General features: G+C 44.4%; 1 protein-coding gene across 1 annotated transcript; it reads left to right on the top strand.

Annotated features, from left to right (window-relative positions):
* TXNDC5 (thioredoxin domain containing 5) lies at window positions 1-24,992 on the top strand. The gene is made up of 10 exons (XM_082234546.1): window positions 1-274; window positions 4,690-4,839; window positions 7,350-7,455; window positions 8,370-8,466; window positions 10,226-10,341; window positions 15,222-15,308; window positions 16,993-17,136; window positions 18,375-18,457; window positions 22,545-22,674; window positions 24,803-24,992. Exons 1-10 carry the CDS (start codon window positions 63-65, stop codon window positions 24,923-24,925), a joined length of 1,248 nt encoding a protein of 415 aa, XP_082090672.1. The 5' UTR covers window positions 1-62; the 3' UTR covers window positions 24,926-24,992.
* The last annotated feature ends 187 nt before the right edge of the window (window positions 24,993-25,179 follow it).

The following is a 25,179-nucleotide window of genomic DNA, read 5'->3' as shown; positions in this document are numbered from 1 at the left end:
GGGGAGACGTGGCCCGGGCCGGCTTCTTCCTTCCTCGCTCTCTTTCCGTTTGCACCGCCGCTATGGCCGCCTCCTCCTCCTCCCACCACCACTCCACGGCCTGCCTGGCCCTGCTGCTGCTCGGCTGCCTCTCCTTAGGCGCGGGCCCCGCTCGGGCCGAGGGGACGGAGGCGGGCGGCGAGGCGGACCCCCACGCGCGGCACCTCTACAGCGCCGAGATGCTCCGCCATGGCGCCCAGAGCGCGCCGCACTTCGTCATGTTCTTCGCCCCGTGGTGAGCGGCGGCGGCGGCGGCCTGGGGAAAGGGAAGGGGGGTGGGCGCGCGCCCAGGTCTGCTCCTCCCGCTGACGTGGCGGGCCGGAGGGGCTGTTGGGCGGGGGGCCAGCCGGCTGTGGGGGGGGGGGCGCGGCGGAGGCTCCTCCTCCTCCTCCATCATCCTCCACCCGCTGCCTCCCCAAATGCGCACACGCGTCCAAAGGGGTCTTTTAAAAAGTCTCCACGAAGGCTTGGGTATTTGTGGAGAAGTTGGCGGGATCTCGCAGCAGCAGCAGCAGCAGCAGCCCCCTTTTTAGTAACAGCTGCATCTCCCTGCACGACAGCGGGTTGGACTAGATGACCCCCGGGATCCCTTCCGACTCTACAGTCTCATGATTCTGTTAATCTAGCTGTGCAGCCTCTGCGCCCTATTCCTGGGTGCGGTTGGGGAGAGAGCAGGTGCTCTATACCACCTCAGGTGCAGGAAACCCGCAAGGAGGTTTTCTTTCCCTGCAGAAGTAGCTGCTGCAGCCTGCCCCCACTTGTGACTTTTACCCTCTGTCCCCAGAGAGAGTTTAATGGCATTACCGTAAGCTGCCCTTCGCCCGTGGGGCCCGGCAGGGTATAAATACTAGCCATGTTGGTACCTGTCTTGAGGCAGTGTGCCTCTGAAAGTGGGTCGTTGGGGTGGATGGGCAAGTCAAGAGAGGGCTATCAGCGCTCAGGTCTTGCTTTTGGGCTTCCCACAGGCATCTGGTTGGTAAGAAGAACAGGATGTTGGGAGGAGGTGAGCAGGGCTCTTAGGTTGCTAAATGAAGAAGTTCAGGGGGGCAAGTTATGTCGGATCGATTGGTAGCTGTAATACCCAAAGTAGCTCATCACTTATCTGTGCGTGCATTTTAAGTGCAGGTGTGTTCAGGCGATGGCCAGCACAGAAGTCGGGTAACTGCGCACACAAATGAGCTATGCATGTGAGCAGTGTACATTCTGGAGTGGAGGCACGCAGAAGATTGCAGAGACAACTTCTGTGAATAGAAAAATGGCAACTTCAGGGTTGCAGATTTGTTCACACATTGCTAGCCTACAGAAAGTTTTAGTATTTTGCCTACATTATTTTTTTTAAAAAGCTTTGCTGTTTTTCAAGTGTCTTAAAAAAGAAACTGAAAAATATGTATCTTGGCCTAACATTAAATAGAAAGTAAAGGGAAAACTAATGGAGGGAAGAATTTGTGCCTTTTATACTTTTTTTGTTCAAATTTTCATAGGTATACAAAGGACCCATAGAAAAATCATTTCCATTGTTGCAGATAAGTCTGTCTTTGCTGGATGCCATTCACAGGTCCTAACTGACCAAAGACAAAGCAAAAAATACACACAGACACACACCCCGGAATCTAAACAAAACAGCAGGACATAGCATGTTAACCTTTTTCCCCTTTCCTCCCCTCCTTTAATTTGAGCCTAGCTCTACTAGAATTCAGGCCAGAACTTGTTTTACTGGTAGGTCTCAGACCAGCTCTATCATTAATAAAATGCCATTTTTTAACTCACTGAAAATTCATAAGCAGTGTTGCATAGGCCTCAAATAAAGCCCATGCAAAAGTGGTTTCCAATCTATTTTCTCTTAAGGCAGCTGAGGCTTCTGCAGTAAATGCAAACAGCTAATTAAGAATTCACATCTTTCCTAGGTCTGTGCCTCAGGGCAAAGAAAAAGGTAAATAGAAAGAGCTCCTTCTGAGACAGAGTCTATATGCACAGATAATCTTGCTCTGAGATGTTAATATAGGAAGTGTTGATCTGTACAGAGCTCCTGGCAAGGCAAAGCAGGAGACGTCTGGCGTCACCCAACCATCTTAATAATTGAGAAGTCTTCAATCAGCACTGAACTGACTTTAAATTTTTATTTTTAAAATAATTCCTAGTAGGAATTGTGCTGCAGATCAGGAGCTTAGTCACCACTTGGGTTACGTGGGGGGCAATTTCAAGTAGCTAGCAATGGCCTAGTCAGGTTGCCCCCTTTAGCTCCAGTAGTATCTCTGGTCTCCTGTGTGTCCCCACTTCAAATGTGAGTTTATAGCTAGAAAGATAAACGGGGGAAACATGAAACATTAGCACAGGCTTTCTCCTGGTGTTCCCACCCCTGCCCCCTTCATCCAAATGAGGACTATGTTGAGTCCTCAGGTTAAGTACTTAATTCATTCCGGAGGTCCATACTTAACCTGAAACTGTTCTTAACCTGAAGCACCACTTTAGCTAATAGGGCCTCCTGCTGCCGTCGCGCCACCGGAGCACAATTTCTGCTCCCATCCTGAAGCAAAGTTCTTAACCTGAAGCACTATTTCTGGGTTAGCGGAGTCTGTAACCTGAAGCGTATGTAACCTGAGGTACCACTGTAATCCAGAGGTTTTCAATTCCTCTTTCTGCAATACAAATAGGCGTCTTCTGTGGGTGTCTTCACATATACAGTTCATTGTTATAAAGGCAGAACTTGAGCATTTCTTCTGCCTTGAGATGTGCAATCTGGGTTTCCCCACCTTCATCACAGGGAAATGTCCCTTTTAACATGGGAAACCAGGGAGTTGTTGGACTTCCAAGTCCTATCAGCCCCAGCTATCATAGCCAGTGGTCAAGGATGCTAGGAGTTTGAGTTCAGCAACACCTGGAAGGCCACAGGTGTTGCACACCTGCATTATGTGTTATACTTGAGGCATGAAAAGATTCACTATCCTTTGTCTTTCTCCACACATGCCTTGTGGTAGCCAGAGGGACACTTGGTGGGGTGGGGGTGGAATTTCCCTATGTGTGCAAGTGATCCCGTACTGGTTGTAACATTTGCAAATAGTCATTATGTGACACACATACTCACACACACCCCAGTCATTGAGTTCATGGTCTTCCCTTGTTTTCCAAGATGCTTCTGGGTACACATCTAGGTCTGTGGCCATAATTAATCAATTCATTCAAGCTGGCTTGCTAGAGGGTAAATCATAATGTGAGCTTTGGCCTTTGCAAAATTGCTCTGAAGGGGACAAAGGAACCCTGGGAAAGGAATGAGTGGACCATACATCTCTGTGGTCTTGCACCAATCAGTGTGGAAGTAAAACAGGCCGACTATAAATAAAGGGATGATTTCTGCACACTTGGGGGAAGTCTTTGAAAATGGATACTACTTTGTAAAATAAAAAGAAATGTTGGGAAGACCTAAAGCAGCTCAATTTTGACTTCTAGGACCTGTGGAATGTTGACAGTATCGGTTTAAAAAAGTAGAAGAAAATGGAGGGAGATGGAATTGGTCTGCTTGAGCTCCTAACCACTTATAGATATCCTGGATCAAGGTCAGGGTGACACATATTGTGAGGTTAAAGAAAAGTGCCTTTCCTACACTACATTGGGAGGTTTTACAGAGTATACCTGATGCTTCTTGTCCAGTGATGGTGTTGATCAGGCTTCCTCAACCTCTGCCCTCCAGATGTTTTGACACTACAATTCCTAGCATCCATGACCACTGATCCTGCTAGCTAGGGATCATGGGAGTTGTAGGCCAGAAACATCTGGAGGGCCGAGGTTGAGGAAGCCTGGTCTTGATTGAACTTCACATCAACTTGATGATTTGATTTTCTTCAACATTCACACTGTTTGCTGTTGCAATGCATTCTTATTCAAAGCAGCATTATTATGTTTGGGATCCAAAGAAGTACTTTAGACACACAAGTAACTAACTAATGTCAGAACAAATGCTTAAAACTGCTGAGTGTTTGTCAAAAGTAATTATTAATAATAGTAGTAATAATAAATGTTTGAGGCACATTAGTTGCTAGATACAGTGGTTTCAGACTTTGCACATTTTGGGAGTCCTTTCCATTGTATCAAGTTTTGTGCTGTCTCTCTCTCTCATGGAATTCTTGCAAGATGCTGAGGTTTCTGGGATGTTCTAGGCTATATATCATTTCTCATCACTGTTAACTCGCGTGAACTAAGATTGCATCAAGTACACTCCCTTGGTGGCGCCCCATCAGTAACAGGAGATGAGAAATCTTTTAGAGAATCTTTCCGGCCATTATTGAAAATAACTATAAGCTTCCAAGGAACCTGAGTGTTTCCCCAGAACACGGTTTGAAAAACCTCAACTGAAACCTGAAATCGGACCAAAGCCCAGCTCCCGGGCTTCTGTGTGGTTGAAAATAGAGATTCTAATAATAATAATAATAATAATAATAATAATAATAATAATAATAATAATAATTTATTATTTATACCCCGCCCATCTGGCTGGGCTTCCCCAGCCACTCTGGGCGGCTTCCAAAAGAATATTAAAATACTATAATACATCAAACATTAAAAGCTTCCCGAAATTCTAAACCATATGCAGATGATTTCAGTATTCCCTGTAACAAAGGAAAATGAATTCATTAATCTTCTTCTTCTTTACCCCAGGTGTGGGCACTGCCAGCGCCTGCAGCCAACATGGAATGATCTTGCAGACAAGTACAACAGCATGCAAGATCCACAGGTCTATGTCGTCAAAGTGGACTGCACTGCGGATACGCCACTGTGTTCTGAGTATAGTGTCAGAGGGTACCCAACGTACGTTTAAAGTCGCATTAACGTTGCATCCGTTAATTGTTCTGCGTATCTCCTTTAGGCCCATGCCAGCATGAGGGGGGGCAGTTGCTTTTGAGTGCTTAGAGTGTAGCATTGTGGTGAAATGCTAAATGTCAGCAGGCTCGTCTTTTTTGCCAAGTGCATGGAATGTACTGTATTGTGTATTATACATTAGATTCTGTTTCTGGGAAGGACCAGAATCCTCTTTTCCCCTGTTTCGTGAACAGACCTTCTACCTAGCAGCAGCCTATGTAGCAATCACAGTCATTGTTTTAAAAAAGCCCTCTTAATATTGTTGCTTTATTTTCTTAAATTAATATCCTGCCTTTGTTCTTTTATGGAACTCAAGGCAGCATTTATGAGGTTCTTGGGAAATCTTCCATCTAGGCACTTAGGCTAGGTGATAATATCAATATATCATCCAAAACTGGTTTGATGTCCATATCGTGACATCAGTTTCATAATTTTTGACCCTGGCAATATATCTTGAATCATGATGTGTCTCTCTGTGTTGTGTCTGTGTGCTATTCAAAAATCACTATGTGGGGAATACTGAAGTCAGCCAGTGCGTCTCTCGATTCCTGCAGCCCTTGTTAACTCTGCTGGCTCAGCTCTCACCTGCCTCATTCAGGGGACAGCGAACCACAAGAGCAGGCAATGGCAAAAATCACGATGCAGGAAAAACCGTGAAGCCAGAAAATGCCTCTCCTAGGCACTGCCCAGACCTGCTTAGCTTCAGCATGGTTGGTGGACTGTACCATGGGATTATGTACATACATATTTGCGCAAGGAAATAAAAGCAATGGGCTGCATTCAACTAGCTTCTGCTCAGAGTAGACCCATTGAAATTAATAAACCTACGTTAGCCGTGCTCATTAACTTCAGTGGATCTAGACTGAGGAGTACTAGCACTGAAAACCTTCCAATATTCTGTTTCTGTTTCCTCCTTGCTCCTCTTGGGTTTTAATGAAAAGTGCAGTGAGCACACCCATATGTTTGCCTGTGCATGGATAAGAGGAACAGCTGTGCAAATGTGCCAAGGTGATGCAAAGGTCTTATAGCTAGCAGAAGGTGGTTGAATTGCTCTGGTAGGTTGGGGTGAGAGGACCACACCTCATCTGGTATAGTAATTACTGAGCATTTCCTTTTCCAAGGCCTGTGTTCATTTGCTAAACCAGGAAGAACCTAATTGACGACACCCTGGAAGCTTCTTGGCAAGGGTAGCCTGTTAGATGATTCTGCAGATATAGCCTCTCTTTGATGAGCTCTTCCCTGCTGTGGGGCGTGTATACCCACAGCCTGGGCAGGCTGAATTTGCATGAGGTCGGGAGGTTCTTGATTTCGTACTTGCTGTGAATTATCCAACGCTTTATTGGCAGACGGCAGGTAACCAGGACTCCTCACTCGACGTGTATGGGCAGATAGTGATGAGCCTCTGGCCGAAGTTTCTTAACTTTTTTTCACTTTAGATTTCTTAATATGCTGATATAAAATGTTTCATAAGAAGACAGGTGTAACATTCAACAGTAGCCATAATGGGCTCTTTACTTGTAGTGTGAGAATCTAGCCTTGCAGTTGGGCTTGTAATATATATCTTGCAAGTTTAAACATGCGATTGGCTCTGTCGCTTTATGTTTCAGGCATGCTGTCCTCAAATATATACGCGTGTGGGTGTGTGTATAAGCAGAGTTTATATTAGTAAACGCAGGTGGTGCTGTGGTCTAAACCACTGAGCCTCTTGGGCTTGCTGATCAGAAGGTCAGCAGTTCGAATCCCCGTGACAGGGTGAGCTCCCATTGCTCAGTCCCAGCTCCTGCCAACCTAGCAGTTCGAAAGCATGCCAAACAAAGTGCAAGTAGATAAATAGGTACCGCTCCGGCGGGAAGGTAAATGGTGTTTCCGTGCGCTGCTCTGATTGGCCAGAAGCAGCTTAGTCATGCTGGCCACATGACCCGGAAAAACTGTCTGTGGACAAATGCTGGCTCCCTCGGCCTGTAAAGCGAGATGAGCACCGCAACCCCAGAGTCATCCGCAACTGGACTTAACTGTCAGGCGTCCTTTACCTTTTTTTGCCCTTGACATTACCAAGAAAGAGCAATACAAGCAATTTTAAAGCAGTTGCAGAACTGCTCCATGAATTGTTTGGGTGGAGGTGCAAATATGCTAGTGACGTCACAGGCGCTAATCTATAGTTTGTTTTGGGTATAGAAGGTGGTACTGTTACGTTTTCATGGCAGTGAAAGGGCATTCAAACTATCTGCATCACAGTTAGATTTGAAGCTGTCTTCAGTTTTTGCAGAGAAATTGTAACCTTGGAAAGCCTAATGCCATGCTACTGAAATCAACACAACTGTGAAAAATTAGGATTAAAGAGACCACCCTGAGGAAGGTTCTCTGAGCTGGGACATGACGGGAAAAGTACAGTCGTTTTCAGAATGTTTCAACATTGCATGACCTTTAAAACATTTGCATTTGTTGTCTTGCATTTGCAGCCTGAAACTGCTTAGACCAGGCCAAGAAGCTGCAAAATACCAGGGACCTAGAGACTTTCAGTCACTGGAGAACTGGATGCTGACGACACTAAAAGAAGAACCTGCTGTAAGTGATCAAAGAGTCCTTCTTTCAGGAGACACAAAATGAAATGCCATTCAAATTGTTTTTTGTTTGTTTTTAAAAGAGTGCAAATACAGCATATCAGTTACTGAATTATAAGGGGAGCCCATAGAAGGCCAGAAGGCCATACGTTTTGCATTTCCCCCCTTAGATAATGTGTTAGAAAATAAAGAATGGATGTGATGTGGCTAAAATTGGACAAGATGAAGGTCTGGGGCCTTGTGTTATCCTACCTCTTCCTCTAATAATTTGAGCTGGGCAGTAATGAACAACCATCAATAATGTCCATGTTTTTAAAAACCAATGCCGTTCACATTGAAGGGAAATGGTAGCTGAATTTAGGTATTATTATTTTTTTATCCTTCATTCCTACACTGAACCAAATGCAAGCTCTCCTGGTTAGGTGTGGGCTAAGGAAGTAAACTGGTTGAACTTAGAGCTCTACACACACACACACACAAACACACTCTCGCTCACTCACTCACTCACCCTGCAGCCCCACAACATGCCCTCAGTGCTGCTGCTGCTGCTGCCAGCATTGCTTTGTTTTTTTTCTTGAAAGTTGGCTGCCTCTCATTTGTTGCTCTAGGAAAATAAAATTTATTGATCTGCGGACATAACATACATTGTGTGTGTGTGTTTGGGGGAAAATAATTCCATGCAAGAAGTAGTTACATTTGGATGGATTGCATGAGTTTTGTTACGAATGTGTATACAGCACGTTAGCTTATAGGTGTGTACTTTTATCTGAAAATGCGAACGGGTGTTGTCATGTTTGCAGTTGTGAGTATAACCACAAACTTATACTTGCGGTTTCATTATGCATGCAGCTATATAACCAGCTGTGTCTGTCTTGAGATACAATAGCGTTGTTAATGTAATTTTCCTTTGTATGATAGGAGAAGGAGTCTGAACCAGAGTCTCCCAAAGACCCGGAATCGAAGCAGGGTCTATATGAGCTCACATCAGCTAATTTCAAAACGCATGTTGCAGAAGGTAACTTGATAGTTATTGCTACAAATCCTTCCTTTTTTAAAAAAAAATAATGTTCTTTATATTTAATAAAGTTATGTAACAGTGGTACAGTGTCCCATAATGAATAGGCTTTCTAATGAATCTGTGTAGCAGAAATGAGATTTCATCTTGAGAGTTCCTGGGTCACAGCTCAAGCATTGCTAATGACACTTGCCATGTTTTGAATGTTCATATCCCAAGTTTTGAAGCCAAGTTACAAATCAACCTCATGCCCTCTGCATGTAGCCACTACAACAACTCATTTCACGTAGGCAAGTGAACGAAGGACAGCTCAATTGGTAGAGCATGATATTCTTAATCTTGGGGCCATGCGTTTGAGCCCCACGGGCAAAAAGATCCCTGCATTGCAGGGGGGTTGGACTAGATGACCCTCGTAGTCCTTTCCAACTCTACAATTCTGTGTTTCTATGAAATCAGGAAGGTTTTAGTTAATGGTTTCAGAGCAAGCCTGAAACGGTGGTTGGATGTTGGCATCATGCCCTGCATTGTTCCAAAGCTATAAACCATAGTTTCCCAGTTCGGATGCAACTGAAGACTTCCTGACTTGTTCACTGGTTTGTGTGAAGGGGAAAGTGAAGAGGCTGTGAGCAGCCAGGTCCTCCTTGGTAGCTTTCCATAGGTATCTGGTTGGCGCCTACTTTCAGCTTACTAAGATGAACTGTAATCCTCAGAACTCAGCTGTTAACCTGTTGCTACCCAGGACCTGATGCTTGCCAACATACGTCCAGGGCAGGTGGAGATTGCTCTGAGCCTTCTTCAGACCCAGTGAGACCAGTGGTTCAAGGAAAGGCCTTTTCCCATCCTTGTTGTTCTGGCACCTCCAACAAACTTTCTCCACTGAGAACTCCAAAAGGCCATCTGATAACCTTTCACCTGCTGATAACCTCGAGGCTTGCAAGACTCAGAGGAAATGACGTTTTAGAGGAAACATTTTGGAATCAAGATGCTTTAGTAGCCTTGTGTCATGGGTGGCACTGTGGTCTACACCACTGAGCCTCTTGGGCTTGCCGGTCAGAAGGTTGGTGGTTCGAATCCCCGCGACGGAGTGAGCTCCCGTTGCTCTGTCCCAGCTCCTGCCAACCTAGCAGTTCAAAAGCATGGCAGCGCAAGTAGATAAATAGGTACCACTGTGGCGGGAAAGTGAATGGCGTTTCCATGTGTTCTGGCTTCTGTCACGGTGTTGCGTTGCACCAGAAGCAGTTTAGTCATGCTGGCCACATGACCCAGAAAGCTGTCTGTGGGCAAACGCCAGCTCCCTCAGCCTGAAAGTGAGATGAGCACCACAACCCCATAATCACCTTTGACTGGACTTAACCTTCCAGGTGTCCTTTACCTTTTACCTTTAGTAGCCTTGTGTAAAAAAAGGAAAGTGCTGCATGAAGTTTTTGACTACAGTGTAGTAGAGAGGGGATTGGGGAAGAAGGTCAGGCAAGGTTACCTTGCTTATCTTACCAAGGTTTCTAAGTGGTTATGCTTGGGGACGTATGGAGGAAGTGACTGGGAGCTACAGGTGGGAGCGAGCCCCCTGTTTCACACAGGGCAGCTGTGTGATGCTGGGATCAGGATCCCCACCTCTTGAGAATGGAAACCCAGTCATGGCAAAGAGTAGCAGTACACCTTCAAGTGTCTGCATAAAGACAGACACTTAATCACTGCTGAAATGAGTGAACTGAGCCCTGTTTATTTACATACGCCTTGTTTTGTTTTGTTTTGTTTTTAGGCAATCACTTTATCAAATTCTTTGCCCCCTGGTGTGGCCACTGCAAGGCCCTGGCGCCAACTTGGGAGCAGTTGGCCCAGCACCTTGAAAATTCGGGGACTGCCAAGATCGGCAAGGTAGGCTTCGTTTACAAGGCCTTAAATTGAACATTATGTACTTGGACAGTAACATCTATGATGGGAGAACGCTGTTTGCTCCATTAACCCGCAATTAACTTCATTTACTCTGCGGTATAATACCCCTGGCAGTCCATTTGAACATCTCGGTTTTTTAAAAAAATTCTGTTGCCTTGCTTGTTTTGCTGGAACCTGCCCACAAAATATTTATCTTACCTGTGTGTATGTCACAGGGCAGCTTACTCATGTAAAACCTTTGTACCCGGCCTTTCCACATTTAAAAAAAACCCATAAAAATCAGGACAGTTAACAGCAAAATCAGACAAATTATCTGTTACAGAAACAGTAAGTAGCAGACTGCTTACACGGGAGGGATTCTTACTCTTTGTGGGCAAGTGAATGAGTGGTTAATAGGAATATAGCCATACCAGGGCCTTGTTATTTTAAAGAAGGAAAAGGCAGGGTCCCTACAGCTTACTTTTATGATGATGGAGCCCTTCTTTCCATCTTCAGGCAGATGTGTGTGGGTGTTGGAACAACTTCAGCTAACTATAAAAACAGGAGTGTAGTCATATTGTTAGCTTTCTGGTGGAAAAGATTGCTCTCCCAGCCTGAAATGTTCAACTGGGTGCATGGTTAATAGTTTAGACGAAATAAAGTATTCGGGGTCTGTTGGGAGACAAACTACACATGACATTGGAAGGAAAGTCTGATACTTATTTTGTGTTTTTTTAATAAAAAAGAATCAATATTTTCATTTTGTTTTTCCTAACTGAGAGCAGGTTTGGAAGGGGGCAAATAAATGCTTGTTGAAACCAACACAGACAAGTGTTCTGCCTGCCTTCAAAAATATTGAGTAACACCAAGCCTGTTACACTTTAAACCCACTGAAATCAATTGGATCTAAACTTGCCGAAACAACATGTCCTCATTGATTTCAATGAAGCTACAAAGTGTAATGGATTTTGGATGTAATCCTAACCCCGTTTACCTGGGAATAGGCCCCATGGAGTTCCATTGGACTTACTTCTGGGTAAAGTCCTGGGTAGGATTGTGCTGTTCGTCTGGATCCAGGCCATTGTGCGAAGTGTTTCCAATTTTGCTTTTCAAGGGTGTTTGGACTGCTGTTCTCTGACGTCTCCATTTCCCCACCCCTTATTTCACGCTGGTTAGCTGGTAGTGTTGCTCTCAGTGCTGGCCCTACTGCATATTGCCCTCGTCATCCTAATTTAGTTCTTTGTCATGTTGTTGTTGGTTCGCCTTGGTTCTCATTCTCATTTACTTTCCTGCAGTTATCGAATAAGCCACACTGCTTGGTTTCTTCCTCTGAATTTTCTCTCTCTCTTCTTGCTCTTCCAGTCTCACCAGTTGACTGCTGCCTTGGATGTTCTTCCTTAAGTCATTCACTAGCATTTCTCACTCCTCCCACCTTGAAGGTTGTAGTGGCAAGTCATCTGTTCTCAGCTTCTTGCTTGCTCCAGATTCTTGATTTCCCCTCTTCTAATTCTTCCTCTTGTTTCCAACATAAGAAGAGCTTGCTGGATCAGGCCAATGGCCCATTTAGTCCAGAATCCTGTTCTTATCATTGTCAACCAGATGCCCGTGATAAACCCACAAGCAGAATTTGAGCCCAAGAGCACTCTCCCCTCCCGTGGTTTCCAGCAACAGAGGCAGAGCATTGCCATCATTAGTAGTCTTTGATGTCCTCCCTGAATTTGCCTAATCCTCTTTTAAAGCCATCTAAGGTTGGTGGCCACCACTGCCTCCTGTGGCAGTGAGTTCCATAGTTTAATTGTGTGTGTTCTTTTCACTGCTCCTTTTAATTTGTGGGCTGCTGTGATTTATCACCATCCTGTTCATCCACATCTGACTTTTGAGTACAGTACTGGCTTACTTTTCTCCTTTCTTCCCTTCCAATTCTTATTCCTGTTGGTTTCACTTTACAAATTAACCCTCATTCTGATAAATTTGCTCAGCATTTTCTCTGTCTTCAAGATTCCCTCCTTCTGCCACTCTCACTTCTCGCATCTCCCATCCATTCTGCTGTTTGCATCTTAGACCTTGTCTAATCATTCCCTACGAATGGCTATGAATGCCATTGCTTATGCCGCCAAAGCAACGCCACCCATGCACAGCTTTTGATGCGGAAAGGCAGGCAAACAAGGGGTTTCAATACATACATAAATCACCCTGCAATAGCTGCAGGTTTAGGGAAACCCTAAAAGGGGACTAACAGCTTACATTTGTTGCTTAGTAGGCAACAAATGCCGACTGATGGGAGAAAACTGAGTGAGACGAGGGAACAGAGTGGAAGAGGGCCTGGCTGACTGAATGGAGCAGTGAACAGGAGCTGCTCTTGCTGCAACGTTTATCCCAGGCATAGGCAAACTCCAGCCCTCCAGATGTTTGGGACTACAATTCTCATCATCCCTGACCACTGGTCCTTTTAGACAGGGATGATGGGAATTGTAGCCCCAAACCTCTGGAGGGTTGGAGTTTGCCTATGCCTGGTTTACCCCATGCACCTTAGCCTTTCTTCTCTTCCTTCTCATGCTCCTTTTGCTTCTGGGTCAGAGCTCCTGGATGCCCCTGGGCCAAATTTGACTTGATTAGCATCGGGTTTGCTACTTCATGCTCATCATTATCCTTCTCCTCTGCTGTCCCGTCATCAGTTTCCTGTAATAATTTTGTCCAACAGCTTATTGATTTGTGCTCTTCATTCTTCATTACTCTCTAGTTCTGGCTGTATTCTTCATCATCATTATTATCATCACTATTTTTTACCCATCTTCTCTGCTTTCATTTCCTGCTGTTGCTTTTCTTCTTCCTTCAGTCCTTTTGACCCAGTTCCCCCTCTTCCTTATTTCCTTCCTTTTTTTCCACAGCAAATACTCCATCTGTTCTTTCCTCTCCAATTCTATTTATACGATCTGAAGAGAAACCAGAGTATCGTATAAATCTTGTTCTATTTTCAGCCTTTACCTTTCTTCTCACCATTCCCTGTTGTGCTTTAAACTTGCTATGTCTTCTTCTTCCAATGCCCCCAGAGCCTATTTGAGGGCAGGGCAGGAGGGGGGAGCCCAGTTGCACAAGTGCCCTGTTGCTTCCTTGCTCAGGGCTTCCACTGATAGGACTTGTTAGGTAAACCCTGCCCCGTGGTTCCCCATTTTTATTTTAAATATAAAACCCCTCACCTCCTTTCCATTTCTATCTTTCTTTTGTTATCCAAAGTACTTGAACAACAGCACCCAGGTTTTCTTTTTACAACAGTTCCTTTTCCAGGCTGGTATTCAACATCTGCATTCTATTGAGACGGCCCTATATAAAATCCCCTTGCTCTCATTGATCTTGCCTCATGTTTTGATACAGTTGATCCCTCTCTGCTCCTTAGTCCTCGGCGTTATTTGGGGGTTTGTTGATAACTCTCCTTTCTTGGCTTCCCTCCCATCGTGACCTGTCCCTTTAAAGCTTCCTTTAATGGCACTCTTCTTTCTCAGTTTCCTCTCTGAACTGGTGTCTGCTGAGCTCAGTCCTTAGATCCTATCCTTGGCATTGACTCTTGCTCTTGAAATTCTTACACGGTGCCGTCCAACTCTGCCTTTCTCTTCCTTTCTTTCTCGCTGTGTTCCTTTCTCTCTCTTCCCCCTTACAAAAAAAACATCTCAAGAGCCTTGCTGGGGCAGCCTGAGTGTTCATTAGCCCAGCAGCCCTGTTTCCAAGGGAGACCAGCCAAGTGCCTTCAGGAAACCTAAAGCTGGCCATGAAGGCAAGGACCCTCCCCTGTTTTCTGCTTCCAGCACCTGCTTTTCAGAGCCAATACTGCCTCCTAACACCAGTCTGTCTAATGCTTCCAACTGTCTTCTGCTGGGATGTTGGATCATTATCGCAAACACTGTATACAAAGGATGGAATTTGTCATGTTTCCCCTTAAATCACCTTTCCCCTTCTCTTTCTCTTTCAGTCAGCAACTTCACTCTTCAGTCTTCTCAGCAAGTTAAGAGGCTGGGCATTGTCTTTGATCCTTCTTTCTCTTGCTTGGCTCACATTACTGCTCTAGCTGAGGTCTGTCGCTTCTCTCTTTTATAATACTTTTTAAAAAAAGCACCACACACACACACACACCCCTTCTGATCAATTGGTTCTACCTAAGCCCTTGTACTCTCCCTTTTACGTTGCAAGGGTTATTGTAATGCTTCCCTCACCAATCTCCCCACTTAAAACTCTTCTCTCCATTCCCAGCTCTTCGGCTCATTTAACTTTTTGTTTGGTTGTGTTTCAATCATGTTACACCTCTGTATATTTCTCTTCTGTGTTTTTATCTTCACTGGCGTCGTCTGTTGGCCCCATGAGTCTTATTTTGCGTCTCTTCACATTTCTACTCCTGCTTTCTCTCTGTTGTCCTCCTGGGTCCTTCAATTCATTGAACCTATTAAGCTGTCCGTTCTAGCTATGCACTTTGTCTCTCTTACAGCTCCTAAGGCATGGAACTCCTTCCCTGTTACATATATGACCTCATATGTTTTCTTACATTCCCCTCCCCCAAATTTATTTCCTTTGATTATATTTTTCAGGTTTTATTATCACTCCTTTAGTTTATAGCATGTTTTCATCTCTTCGTCCCAGGTCCTTTCTTCTTTTGTTCCATGGTTTTTTAGATGCAACCCCAAGGGCAGGGAAATGTGCTGTTTTCAATCATGTGCCATGCCCAGTATGTTTAGCTGCTTTATATAAGTAATCATGGCGACACCCTTCAGCAGTTGTGTCTCTTTTTTTGCACAGCAGCGAGAGTTAAATATTTCAGCGCACCTGCTGACAGCTTATACCTTTACTTTGTGAAATTCACAATGGCCTTTTTACTTGATACTTGTGTGGTGTTTCAGGTGGATTGCACACAACATAATGAAGTCTGCTCGGAAAACCAAGTGCGCGGTTACCCAACCCTCCTTTGGTTCAGAGGAGGAGAGAAGGTGAGGTTATTACGAAGCTTGCCCCCTTTATTCAGTTTCCTAGGTTTATGTGATGGGATCGGTTACGTCACTTTCAGGCCTGCCCTGGAATGGACTGTGAAAGCCCGATGGTGTAGTTTGTGAAACTGAATCTTTATGTAGCCACAGGTCATAGGAGCTGTGAAATGCCGAGTAGAACAAACATGTCGTTTTATACACACACACACAAATATAATGCAGACACACACATATAAAATACCTCCAGCTTCCACTACTGAGCTCCCGTTTTCACAGAGGTGTAAACCATCATGTATGTTGCCTTTGGACAAGGCTGAAAAGGAGAATATGCTCCAGTCAGTGGAGCATTGAGTCCTTGTGGATCTTCCTCCTCACCGGGGTCGGGTGGGGTGGGGTGATGGAGGGCATGCATGAGTATCAGGGGAAATAATAATTACCTTGTTCCCGGAATGTGTGCTTTGGTTTCAGAGCACTTGCCTTAATTCCTGGCCCTTCCTGTTCAGTTATTGTTCGCTTGAAGGGGTGACACAAGTTTTAAAAGGAGCTGAAGGCAAAGGGCCTTCTTGGTAGTGGCGCCTGCCCTGTGGAACGCCCTCCTGCAGATGTCAAGGAAATAAGCAACTATCTGACTTTTAGAAGACATCTGAAGACAGCCCTGTTTAGGGAAGTTTTTAATGTTTGATGTTTTATCGTGTTTTTAATATTTTGTTGGGAGCCGCCCAGAGTGACTGGAGAAACCCAACCAGATGGGCAGGGTATAAAGAATATTATTATTATTATTATTATTATTATTATTATTATTATTGCATGGATTGTGCCTTTAGCGCTCCCCCGGTAGTTGCACAGCTCCTTTCAAGTTCCCTCTTGTTTAGGGCCTCCTATACTCATGGACGCGGGTGGCGCTGTGGGTAAAAGCCTCAGCGCCTAGGGCTTGCCGATCGAAAGGTCGGCGGTTCGAATCCCCGCGGCGGGGTGCGCTCCCGTTGTTCGGTCCCAGCGCCTGCCAACCTAGCAGTTCGAAAGCACCCTCGGGTGCAAGTAGATAAATAGGGACCGCTTACTAGCGGGAAGGTAAACGGCGTTTCCGTGTGCGGCTCTGGCTCGCCAGAGCAGCGATGTCACGCTGGCCACGTGACCCGGAAGTGTCTCCGGACAGCGCTGGCCCCCGGCCTCTTGAGTGAGATGGGCGCACAACCCCAGAGTCTGTCAAGACTGGCCCGTACGGGCAGGGGTACCTTTACCTTTACCTTTATACTCATGGAAGCTCCTCACACCTTTTATAACCCTGCTAACTCAGGGTTCTAGACAGGTGTGAAATTTCCAGAAATTTTGAAGCTGCTTTTTCCTCACAGGGTGGTTTTGTTTTGTTTTGTTTTTTGTGGACGGGTAGGTGGAAACCTTTGGAAAAAATAGGGAAGATGGAAAGTTTTATATTCTTTTTAAAAGGAACTCTTAACTTACTGAAACTCTCACTCTGTTACTCAAGATGCATTAAGATTTGCAAGGATCTCTTTCTTGGCAAAAAGCAAAAAACTTAAGCTGTGGAATTCAATAAACCAAGCTAATGAATTGGTAGGGTGATATAGATATGTAGCAATGAGTGCTTAAACGTGAACATCTTCAAATGGGGATTCAAGAAAGGTTTGCTAAACTAAATGATTCACATGTTGTCATTGTTGTTTTGTAGGTTGACCAATATAAAGGAAAGAGAGATTTGGACTCTTTGAAAGAATATGTAGAATCCCAGCTAAAAGACGCCAAAGAAGCCTCAGGAGATGCTAAACCTACAGAAGCACCGTCACCACCTAGAGAAGCAACTCCAGAAGAAGAGGTAAGTCCTAAATCAGGGGTCAGCAAACTTTTTCAGCAGGGCGTCAGTCCACTGTCTCTCAGATCTTGTGGGGGGGCTGGACTATATTTTGAAAATAATAATAAATGAACAAATTCATATGCCCCACAAATAACCCAGAGATGCCTTTTAAATAAAAGGGCACATTCAACTCATGTAAAAACACAATGATTCCCGGACCGTCTGCAGGCTGGATTGAGAAGGCAATCGGGCCACATCCGGCCCCCAGCCCTTAGGTTGCCTACCCATGTCCTAAATAATACCTCTTAAATGTTTTCCCCGAACTCTAAAAATTATTCTTGCGATTTTGCTGTCATGCCTCCCCTAGGGTTCTGGTTATAACACTTGATCAGAATTTGCAATAAAGCTGTTGTTGCTTTTTAAAAAGTGTGCGTTGACTGCTGCCAGGGAGCTGTGCATTCATGTAGACGTGCACAAACATACGTACATATGTCGCTATACTGTGTATATCAGGTTCGTTTCTGAATAAAATGGTTTCTGGCCTCTCATCCTTTTGTGTTTAAAGATAATATATGGATAGATAATATATGTAGCTGAATAGAAAGGGGTTCCCTTCCTATTGGATGGTATATGTTACATTTCCTGTAGCCTCTTTCTCACTTAAGTCACCATCCTTGTGACATCACAGCTTGTTGCCAGGACAGAGGTAGTCATGATCAGATTCTGCCCTGTTTTGGGTTGGCACAGCAAGAAGGCAGGGAGCAAATGGAGGGGGACGATGGGACTACAATAAAACAGGAGGTGCAGAACAAGAAATTTGAATCCAGAAAATTAAAATGATAGTGATGTCCATTTAGGCTGCAGTACTCATATGAGGGATTTTCAAGGAGTGCTTGTGCAGATTGCTTTTAATGAGCTCCTCAGTGACTGTAGCTGCATATGTGTCTCCGAGTGCCACCCTTTTCCCCCTTCTAATGGCTCTCACCTGATGGTAGATGAACTGCAGGGAAAACAACTGGCCTGGCCCAGCAAGGGTGCTTTGTGGAGGGGGAAGCCAGCTCAGGGTGTATTGAAAAGCCTCATGTATTGGGTGGAGGCTGGGAAATCTCCACACTGTGGCATTTGTCATATGATGTGTGGCATGGCTTCCTCTATGCACCCCTTTTTCTTAATACAACATCATAGCAGTGGCGAGAGACTTGTATCACTTCCAAGTATGTTTGAAGCCGCTTGACTTTCACCTCCCTTTCCTTTGACAGGGCAAAGTCCTTTCCCTCTCTGAAAAAGACTTTGATAAAGAAGTGTCTCAGGGGATCACCTTCATTAAGTTCTACGCTCCGTGGTAAGTTTTCTGCATGAGGATTTTATTGATTACTAGATCAACAAATGAAGTGAATAGATAAATGTTTTCAACAGAGAAAACATTTGGGATTGCAGGTATTTGAAATTTTTGTTTCTGTGCTGTTGTTGCTGCTGTTGTTCTCCTCACTTACTTATTTCCACCTTTAGAGTCGGATAATTGTGGTCTTATTTACCTGTTGGTAGCATTTATCCAGAAGTGAAAACTAGTTTCCATCTGGGAGCTATTCTTTGCCTCCTTGTCTTGTTAGAGATGAGCTGGAGGTACCCCTGGCAGACCGTTAATTTGCTGGCTGTTTAGAGTCTACATGCTAAATCAGGCCTAGCAAACTGCATGAAGAGGTCCGCCTACCCCTGTCAGATTAGCCAATGGCAGCACCTTTACCTGCTGCAGAAGGGGATTCTTCTCTTTCTTTCATTCTGCAACTGCTGGGAGGTCTTACCGGTCAGGAAAGAGAAAGGACTTTGCTCCTAACAATGGTGGTGCGCAAGAGGATATCTTCTTTATCGCACTGCCGTGCTGCGAAGATCCTCCCCTCTTGCAGTTGCACAGGAATACACTCTCTCTGCTCTTCAGAGATGGCTCTCTGAAATGCAGAGAAAGCACTGTTTCCACTGGATAGGGCAGAGATAGTCCTCTCCTGCTAGCTCAGTGTTGCTGTGGTCAGAGAAATGGCTGTCTCAGCACTGTAGTGATTGCAAGAGAAGAAGATGTTTTCCTCCCTTTCCTCTCTACGATACGATAATCTTTATTGTCATTGTCCCATATAGAACAACGAAATTGAAAAAATCTACATCAGACATTCAGAATCCAACAAGTCTGCTATCTCTGCTATCCCAGCCTGGTTAAGCCCCTAAAAATTCTGATAACCCATAATTAAATACAATATACTCCCATAGACACTACTGTGCTATGCTGTGGTGGAGAGGAAAGTTCTACTTTCCTTGCCCCTCTTCCCCTTCTACTTTTCTACTTTGATTCTCAAATCTTTAAAAATACATTTTACACGTGCCCAAATCCTGCTGAGATTGTCCTCTTAATGTACTTGTTCCCAGGCCTTTGCGTTGGATGTATTGATTTCAGGCCATAACAGTCTCAAGATTTTGCATGTATGACATTTTGTACGTCTTGCTTTACAACATACAATCTTGCCTAAAAGAGTTCTGCTGTTCATGCTACATAGAACTCCAGGTTTAAGCATGTTTTATTTGAGGGGAGGGGTATCAGATCTGATTTATTTGCCATAGGTACACAATCGGTACAATGAGGTTTGGGTCTGGTTCACATACGTGTAAGTCAGTTTATGAAAGTATGACTTGTTTATATTGAAAAACATTGAGTTGGCTCCTCAATTGATTTCACCCAGTCTAAGAATGACACAGTCAAGAACCAACCCGTTCTGTCTGATGGACTAAAGTTCAGTTGTTAGAGTTATACCCCACTTCTCCACTCACATCACAGCAAACAAAATTGCCAGGCAAAAGTTATGTTAGATCGGTGGTGACTTACTGACAGATGTGTGCTTGCTGTAGTCATTGCGTGATAAATATGGTGTGTGGATTGGCCCAGAGACTGGCTGAAGACCACCTAGTGACTTGATGGCCAAGCATGGATGTGAAAATTTATTTAACTATGGAAGTGGTTCGGTTCTTGATCTCATGCAGTGCTAGCTCCACCATACTGTTCTGTGGTGTCTTTGCTGGCTCCTGGAGTCTTCCCGTCTTCTTATCCTATGCTATTGGCTGATAGTAGGGAAACCTGGAGTCTGGGAAAGTTGTTAGCAATATGACACATAGGTTGTCCCTATGCAATTCACCCACCAAGCCTGCCACTTAGCAGGTGGCACTTAGATGAATGGCATTAGGGGAAACTGGTCTGGTCTTAATTATTTACAGGTGAGAAGGATACACGTGAAAGAGAGGAGATAACTCTAGAATTCACTGAGCTCTTCTGCAAATCTTAGAGCAGAGCTGCATTCCAAATATAGCTTCCATTCTCTCCTGACTTCATTCTAAAAAGAGCCATGCCACAAGGATGCTAAATATCCAAAAGTGAGGGCTGCGTTAAAGATATTCTAAATGCCACCTGACCAAATCCACTCTCATTTGGCAACAAGTTGTTTCCATGAAAAGCTTCAGCTCAGGCTAATGTTTACTACACAAATAGCCAGTAGCCTATTCCTGGCCAGCTAAATTGTGTACACAATTATAGTTCATTGTATACAAATTGACCTTTTTCTCTTGCATGTCAGCTGTTTTATGTTTGGCTAAGCAACCGCTAGTTCTCTGAGGTCTCCTTTTGCCCTTTACTTTGTTTTAAGTAAATATTAACATTAAACTGAACGACAAGTAAAAAGCCCATCTCATCTTAATAGTTTTCAGTACATATGGTCAGTAGCCCTCTTAATACACACCCTGTATATAGTAAGAGACCTTAAAAATGATTCCTTTTGTTTCCTAAGGCAGGGAGCAGGTTTGTAATATTTTTATAAGCAGTGCCTTGAATCAGCTACTGACTGGGAAAGTAGTGCAGAACTTAATGTCACAGCAGTGATAGATCAAAAATTGATTTACGTGCATAGGCTTGATGGCTGCCAGTTTGCTAACATCTACTTTATAATAACAGGGATAGTATATTCATGCACCAAGTTGGTTTGCAGGTTTATTCCAGTGCAGCTTACTGTGGACATGCTGTGGCCACAATTTAGTAAGTGTTTAGACTCTTTGCAGTGGAGCATCAGTGGAGCATCAAAGTGCTTCGCTTGTGACTGGATTGCATGCCATGTTGTTGCATAACACAGACTGGGCGTTCCACAGGAAGCAGGTCTGTTGCAAAACAGAATCCTGCATCTGCCCCTATGCAAATGCGACTGGAACATTAGATGGGGATTTGGATTGGCAGAAAACATTAACCATCCCAGTACTTGCCTGGTTACTCTGCTGCATCTTAAGATAATTCTGTTGCTTGCCAGGTAAGTTATGGGATGCAGGGAGGAAATTAGCAAACCAGCAACGTCCTCATATAACCTCACAATATTTGGACCCTCTTTGGTTTATGGAGGCAGTTTTTAAATTTATGAATCTGTAACAACAAGAACGGACCAGCAACAGAGGAATGAATATTAGGTTTTTCTGGTGAGGTAACTTAAAGGGTTGGGGCACTAGCTGTGCTAGAGTTATGATTTTGAAATAGACCTACTTCTAGAATAGCAAAGCCACTCCTACTCTTCCTCTAAAAAATAGCACCACCTTTTTTGAGCTAGCGGGAGAAGTGATGGGTAGTAGCATATTTTAAATTTTAGCCTCACTGTTGTATAAACAACACGTCAGAGGTGGAAACCTTGCTTTATTGCTTTCTGAGTTTTAGGTAAGCTGGAGGGCTGTGGCGTGAGGACATTTTGCTTCACTGATTTCACCTAGAACCTACTTAGCAATAGGTGGGTTTAGGGCTGTGGCTTCAGAATTGTTTGCTCAAATAGTATGTTATTTCCTAATTTGATGATTATGAGACATCATCTCTCCAACTTTAAGGAAACCTAGGTTGTTAGAGGAGGGCACATTTACACCACAACAGAAAAAGATGAATTATCAGTGGGGTTTCCCCCCCCCTTAAATTGGTAGCCAAAATTAAGTTTATTGCTGTCTCTGTCCCTTTCACAAAGCACTTGGAAAGCAGTAGAGTCTCGTGCTTCTCTTCAAGGAGACCTGCACCCTCCTAAGGAATGAGGAGGGCAGGGACTCTTCCTGACCTTTTGCCGAGCCTTGCCTCATCAAATGTGGGACAAAGTGTTATTTGTAATTTTTGGATGAACTAGTGCTGCCTAAGAATGGTTGAAGTAGATACAACTCAATGTTTTTTGGTGTTGTATGGCTATTGAAAATGATCTAATGTCTCATGATTTTTCTTAATTTGTGCTTTTTATTTGAGATTCTGGCTTGAAAAGTATTGTTTCGTACTTTAAAAATGTTACTTAAAAGAAACAAATCTCTGTTATATATTGAAAGCTACATGGAGATTTTTTATTTATTTAAAAAATGATATATGCTTTCATGCTAATCCCTCCCCCCAGGTGCGGTCATTGTAAAAACCTGGCTCCCACTTGGGAGAATCTCTCAAAAAAGAACTTTCCAGGACCAGTAGATGTCAAGATAGCAGAAGTCGACTGCACCATGGAACGCAATGTCTGCAATAGATTTTCCGTAAGTATGGAAGCTAGATGACTTTATACTGTGTTTCTGCTTAATTGTTGAAATTGCAAGTGTGTGGCTGCTTGGTTTACAGTTAACTTTCCAAAGTACCGTATCTTTTCCTCTATAAGACTCACTTTTTCCCTCCTAAAAAGTAAGGGGGAATGTGTGTGCGTCTTATGGAGCGAATGCAGGCTGCGCAGCTATCCCAGAAGCCATAACAGCAAGAGGGATTGCTGCTTTCACTGCACAGCGATCCCTCTTGCTGTTCTGGCTTCTGAGATTCAGGTTTTCCCCCCCTTGTTTTCCTCCTCCAAAAACTAGGTGCGTCTTGTGGTCTGGTGCGTCTTATAGAGCGAAAAATACGGTGATTAGTGTCTGCTACAGGGAAGAATGTGTACAGAATATTTTCACTATGGCTTGTGTAAAAAGACATGAGCTAAAGCTGAGGAGTTTCTACATAATGTGCTTGTTGTACCTGCTTAACCGCACTGACTATGTGTGGTCAGATGTGGTTCTGAAACTACAGTGGTACCTCCGGTTGCAGACAGGGTCCGTTCCGGAGGTACGGTCGGATCCCAAGGTTTTCGCAACCTGAGGACTGCTGCTGCGCCTGAAGCAAAACCCGGGTTTGCCACTTTCGCATCCCGAAGTTTACGTAACCAGAGGGTTACATAACCGGAGGTACTACTGTACTGAATTTAGGGTGTGGCTGTGGGGACGCTTTGAAAATGGAGGAGGTGATCTCCAAAGCTCCACTGCACATACAGAGTTCTCAGTGTAGCCTTGATCATGACCAAGCTCCTTGAATACATTTCATTCTGACCGTGCTTGACCAGAAACCTTTTCCTAATTAAACTACATACTGATGGGGACCACTTTTCCGGCAGGGCTGGGGGAGTTGAATGCGTTCTCTGTATGTTAAAGGTATTTCCCCTCTCCTGGCTATCTCCAGCTGTTGTTTAACTTCAACTTAAAGCACCTTGCAATCCAGTTGTGTTGCTGAGAGTTGAGGAGGAGGGAATCAAATCAGTCCTGATGAGAGGTTTGTGGGAAGGGAAGTGGGAAGCAACAAGGAAGGGGGAGCCTTCCTGCTGTATGGAGATACCTGCGGCCTCTTGCTGCTTTTTTCTTTTCACAAATCTCTGACAGCTCCATGCACCAGGAGCTTCCTCCTGCTGGAGGAGGGAGGAGACTCTTGGGCCGTATGCACACTACACATTTAAACCAGCACTGGCACTGAATTGGGACCCAGATTATGGATGCCCAGCAGCGTCTGGGCCTGGGAGGCCCCTCCACCTCCCCCCCCCCCGGGCCTTAAGACGCAACTTCCACAGGCCCCGTGAGGCTGGGTGCCAAGTACCCATAATTTTTTTGTGGGTGCCTGGGCCCCCAGGCATTGGTGCCAGTGTAAACCAGTATGATAACCTTAACGGCTTCCCCCAAAGAATTCTGGGAGCTGCACTTTATTTAAGGGGCTGAGAGCTGTTAGGAGATCCCTATTCCCCTCACAGAGCTACAATTCCCAGAGTTCTCTGTGAATAGGGATGGTGTTACGCCACACAGGGGAATAGGGGTCTCCTAACAACTCTCAGCACCTTCCCAGAATTCTTTGGGGGAAGCTGTTAAAGGTTTGTAGTGGTTTAAATGTATATATATAGTGTGAAGCTTGAAAACAGAAGGAAGAGAATAAAGCCCAATTTAATACTCCTCAGCAATACGAGCAGTTCTTGAGGCGTTTTAAGCTAAAGGTGGAGAATGTTTGAAGAGAGAGATTATCGTAATTTACAGAACAATTGGCATAAGCGTACCTTCCACTCAGGTGATTAAGCAACCCCAACTACTCACTCTGTCTTATTACAGGTCTTGTGTTAATTTGCTCATGTTATGAACATGGGGCCACCTGTTGAAACTCCCTTCCATCCAGCAGTGACGTAATATATATAACAGATTGTTTTAAATTCTCAGCTTTTCTAAAGAGGAAGTACAGGTTGGCAAGGATGATGTGTAGACACCACACAAAAAAATAAGAGATTCTAAGCAGTGCCATGCCCACTATAAAGTGGCCTTTTACTTTTGAGTCAGGACATACAGGATTGCAGTTGCTTTCTCACCTACATTCTTTTCTCTCCTTATGAAGGTTCGTGGCTACCCAACACTGATGCTTTTCCGTGGTGGGGAAAAAGTCACTGAGCACACTGGAGCCAGAGATCTTGAAACACTGCACAACTTTGTCCTGGGGCAAGCAAAGGATGAACTGTAGAAAACACGTCTGTTTGGATACTGCTCCTTAAGCTGTGTCTGTCCAGTAAACAAGAGAGTTGAATCAAGGTGTGCTGGTACCAGATTTCCAATAGTGGTCATTTGGGAAACTGAATGTACTAAAATGTGGTATCCCTGTGTGTGTTTGTTTCCTCTGAAGCCCTACTGTGCTGAGCTTAAGGGAAGCTTACAACAAGCAATCATAGTTCAAATTGGAAACAGTTTTCATTATTAGTTGTGTTAATGAACTTCCAT

Source organism: Podarcis vaucheri, assembly GCF_965113315.1.
Source record: "Podarcis vaucheri genome assembly, chromosome: 8".
In the NCBI taxonomy this organism is placed as follows: Eukaryota; Metazoa; Chordata; class Lepidosauria; order Squamata; family Lacertidae; genus Podarcis; species Podarcis vaucheri.
Note: the sequence above shows the minus strand (reverse complement) of the source record. Positions and strands in the feature narration are given on the sequence as shown.

What these genes read in the sequence shown, in the direction of transcription:
- TXNDC5 (XM_082234546.1), top strand. Translation starts at nt 63, where the DNA reads ATGGCCGCCTCCTCCTCCTCCCACCACCACTCCACGGCCTGCCTGGCC. An exon ending in GGACTGCCAAGATCGGCAAG is followed by an intron (nt 10,342 to 15,221) that starts GTAGGCTTCGTT and finishes GTGGTGTTTCAG; the next exon opens with GTGGATTGCACACAACATAA. An exon ending in ATGTCTGCAATAGATTTTCC is followed by an intron (nt 22,675 to 24,802) that starts GTAAGTATGGAA and finishes CTCCTTATGAAG; the next exon opens with GTTCGTGGCTACCCAACACT.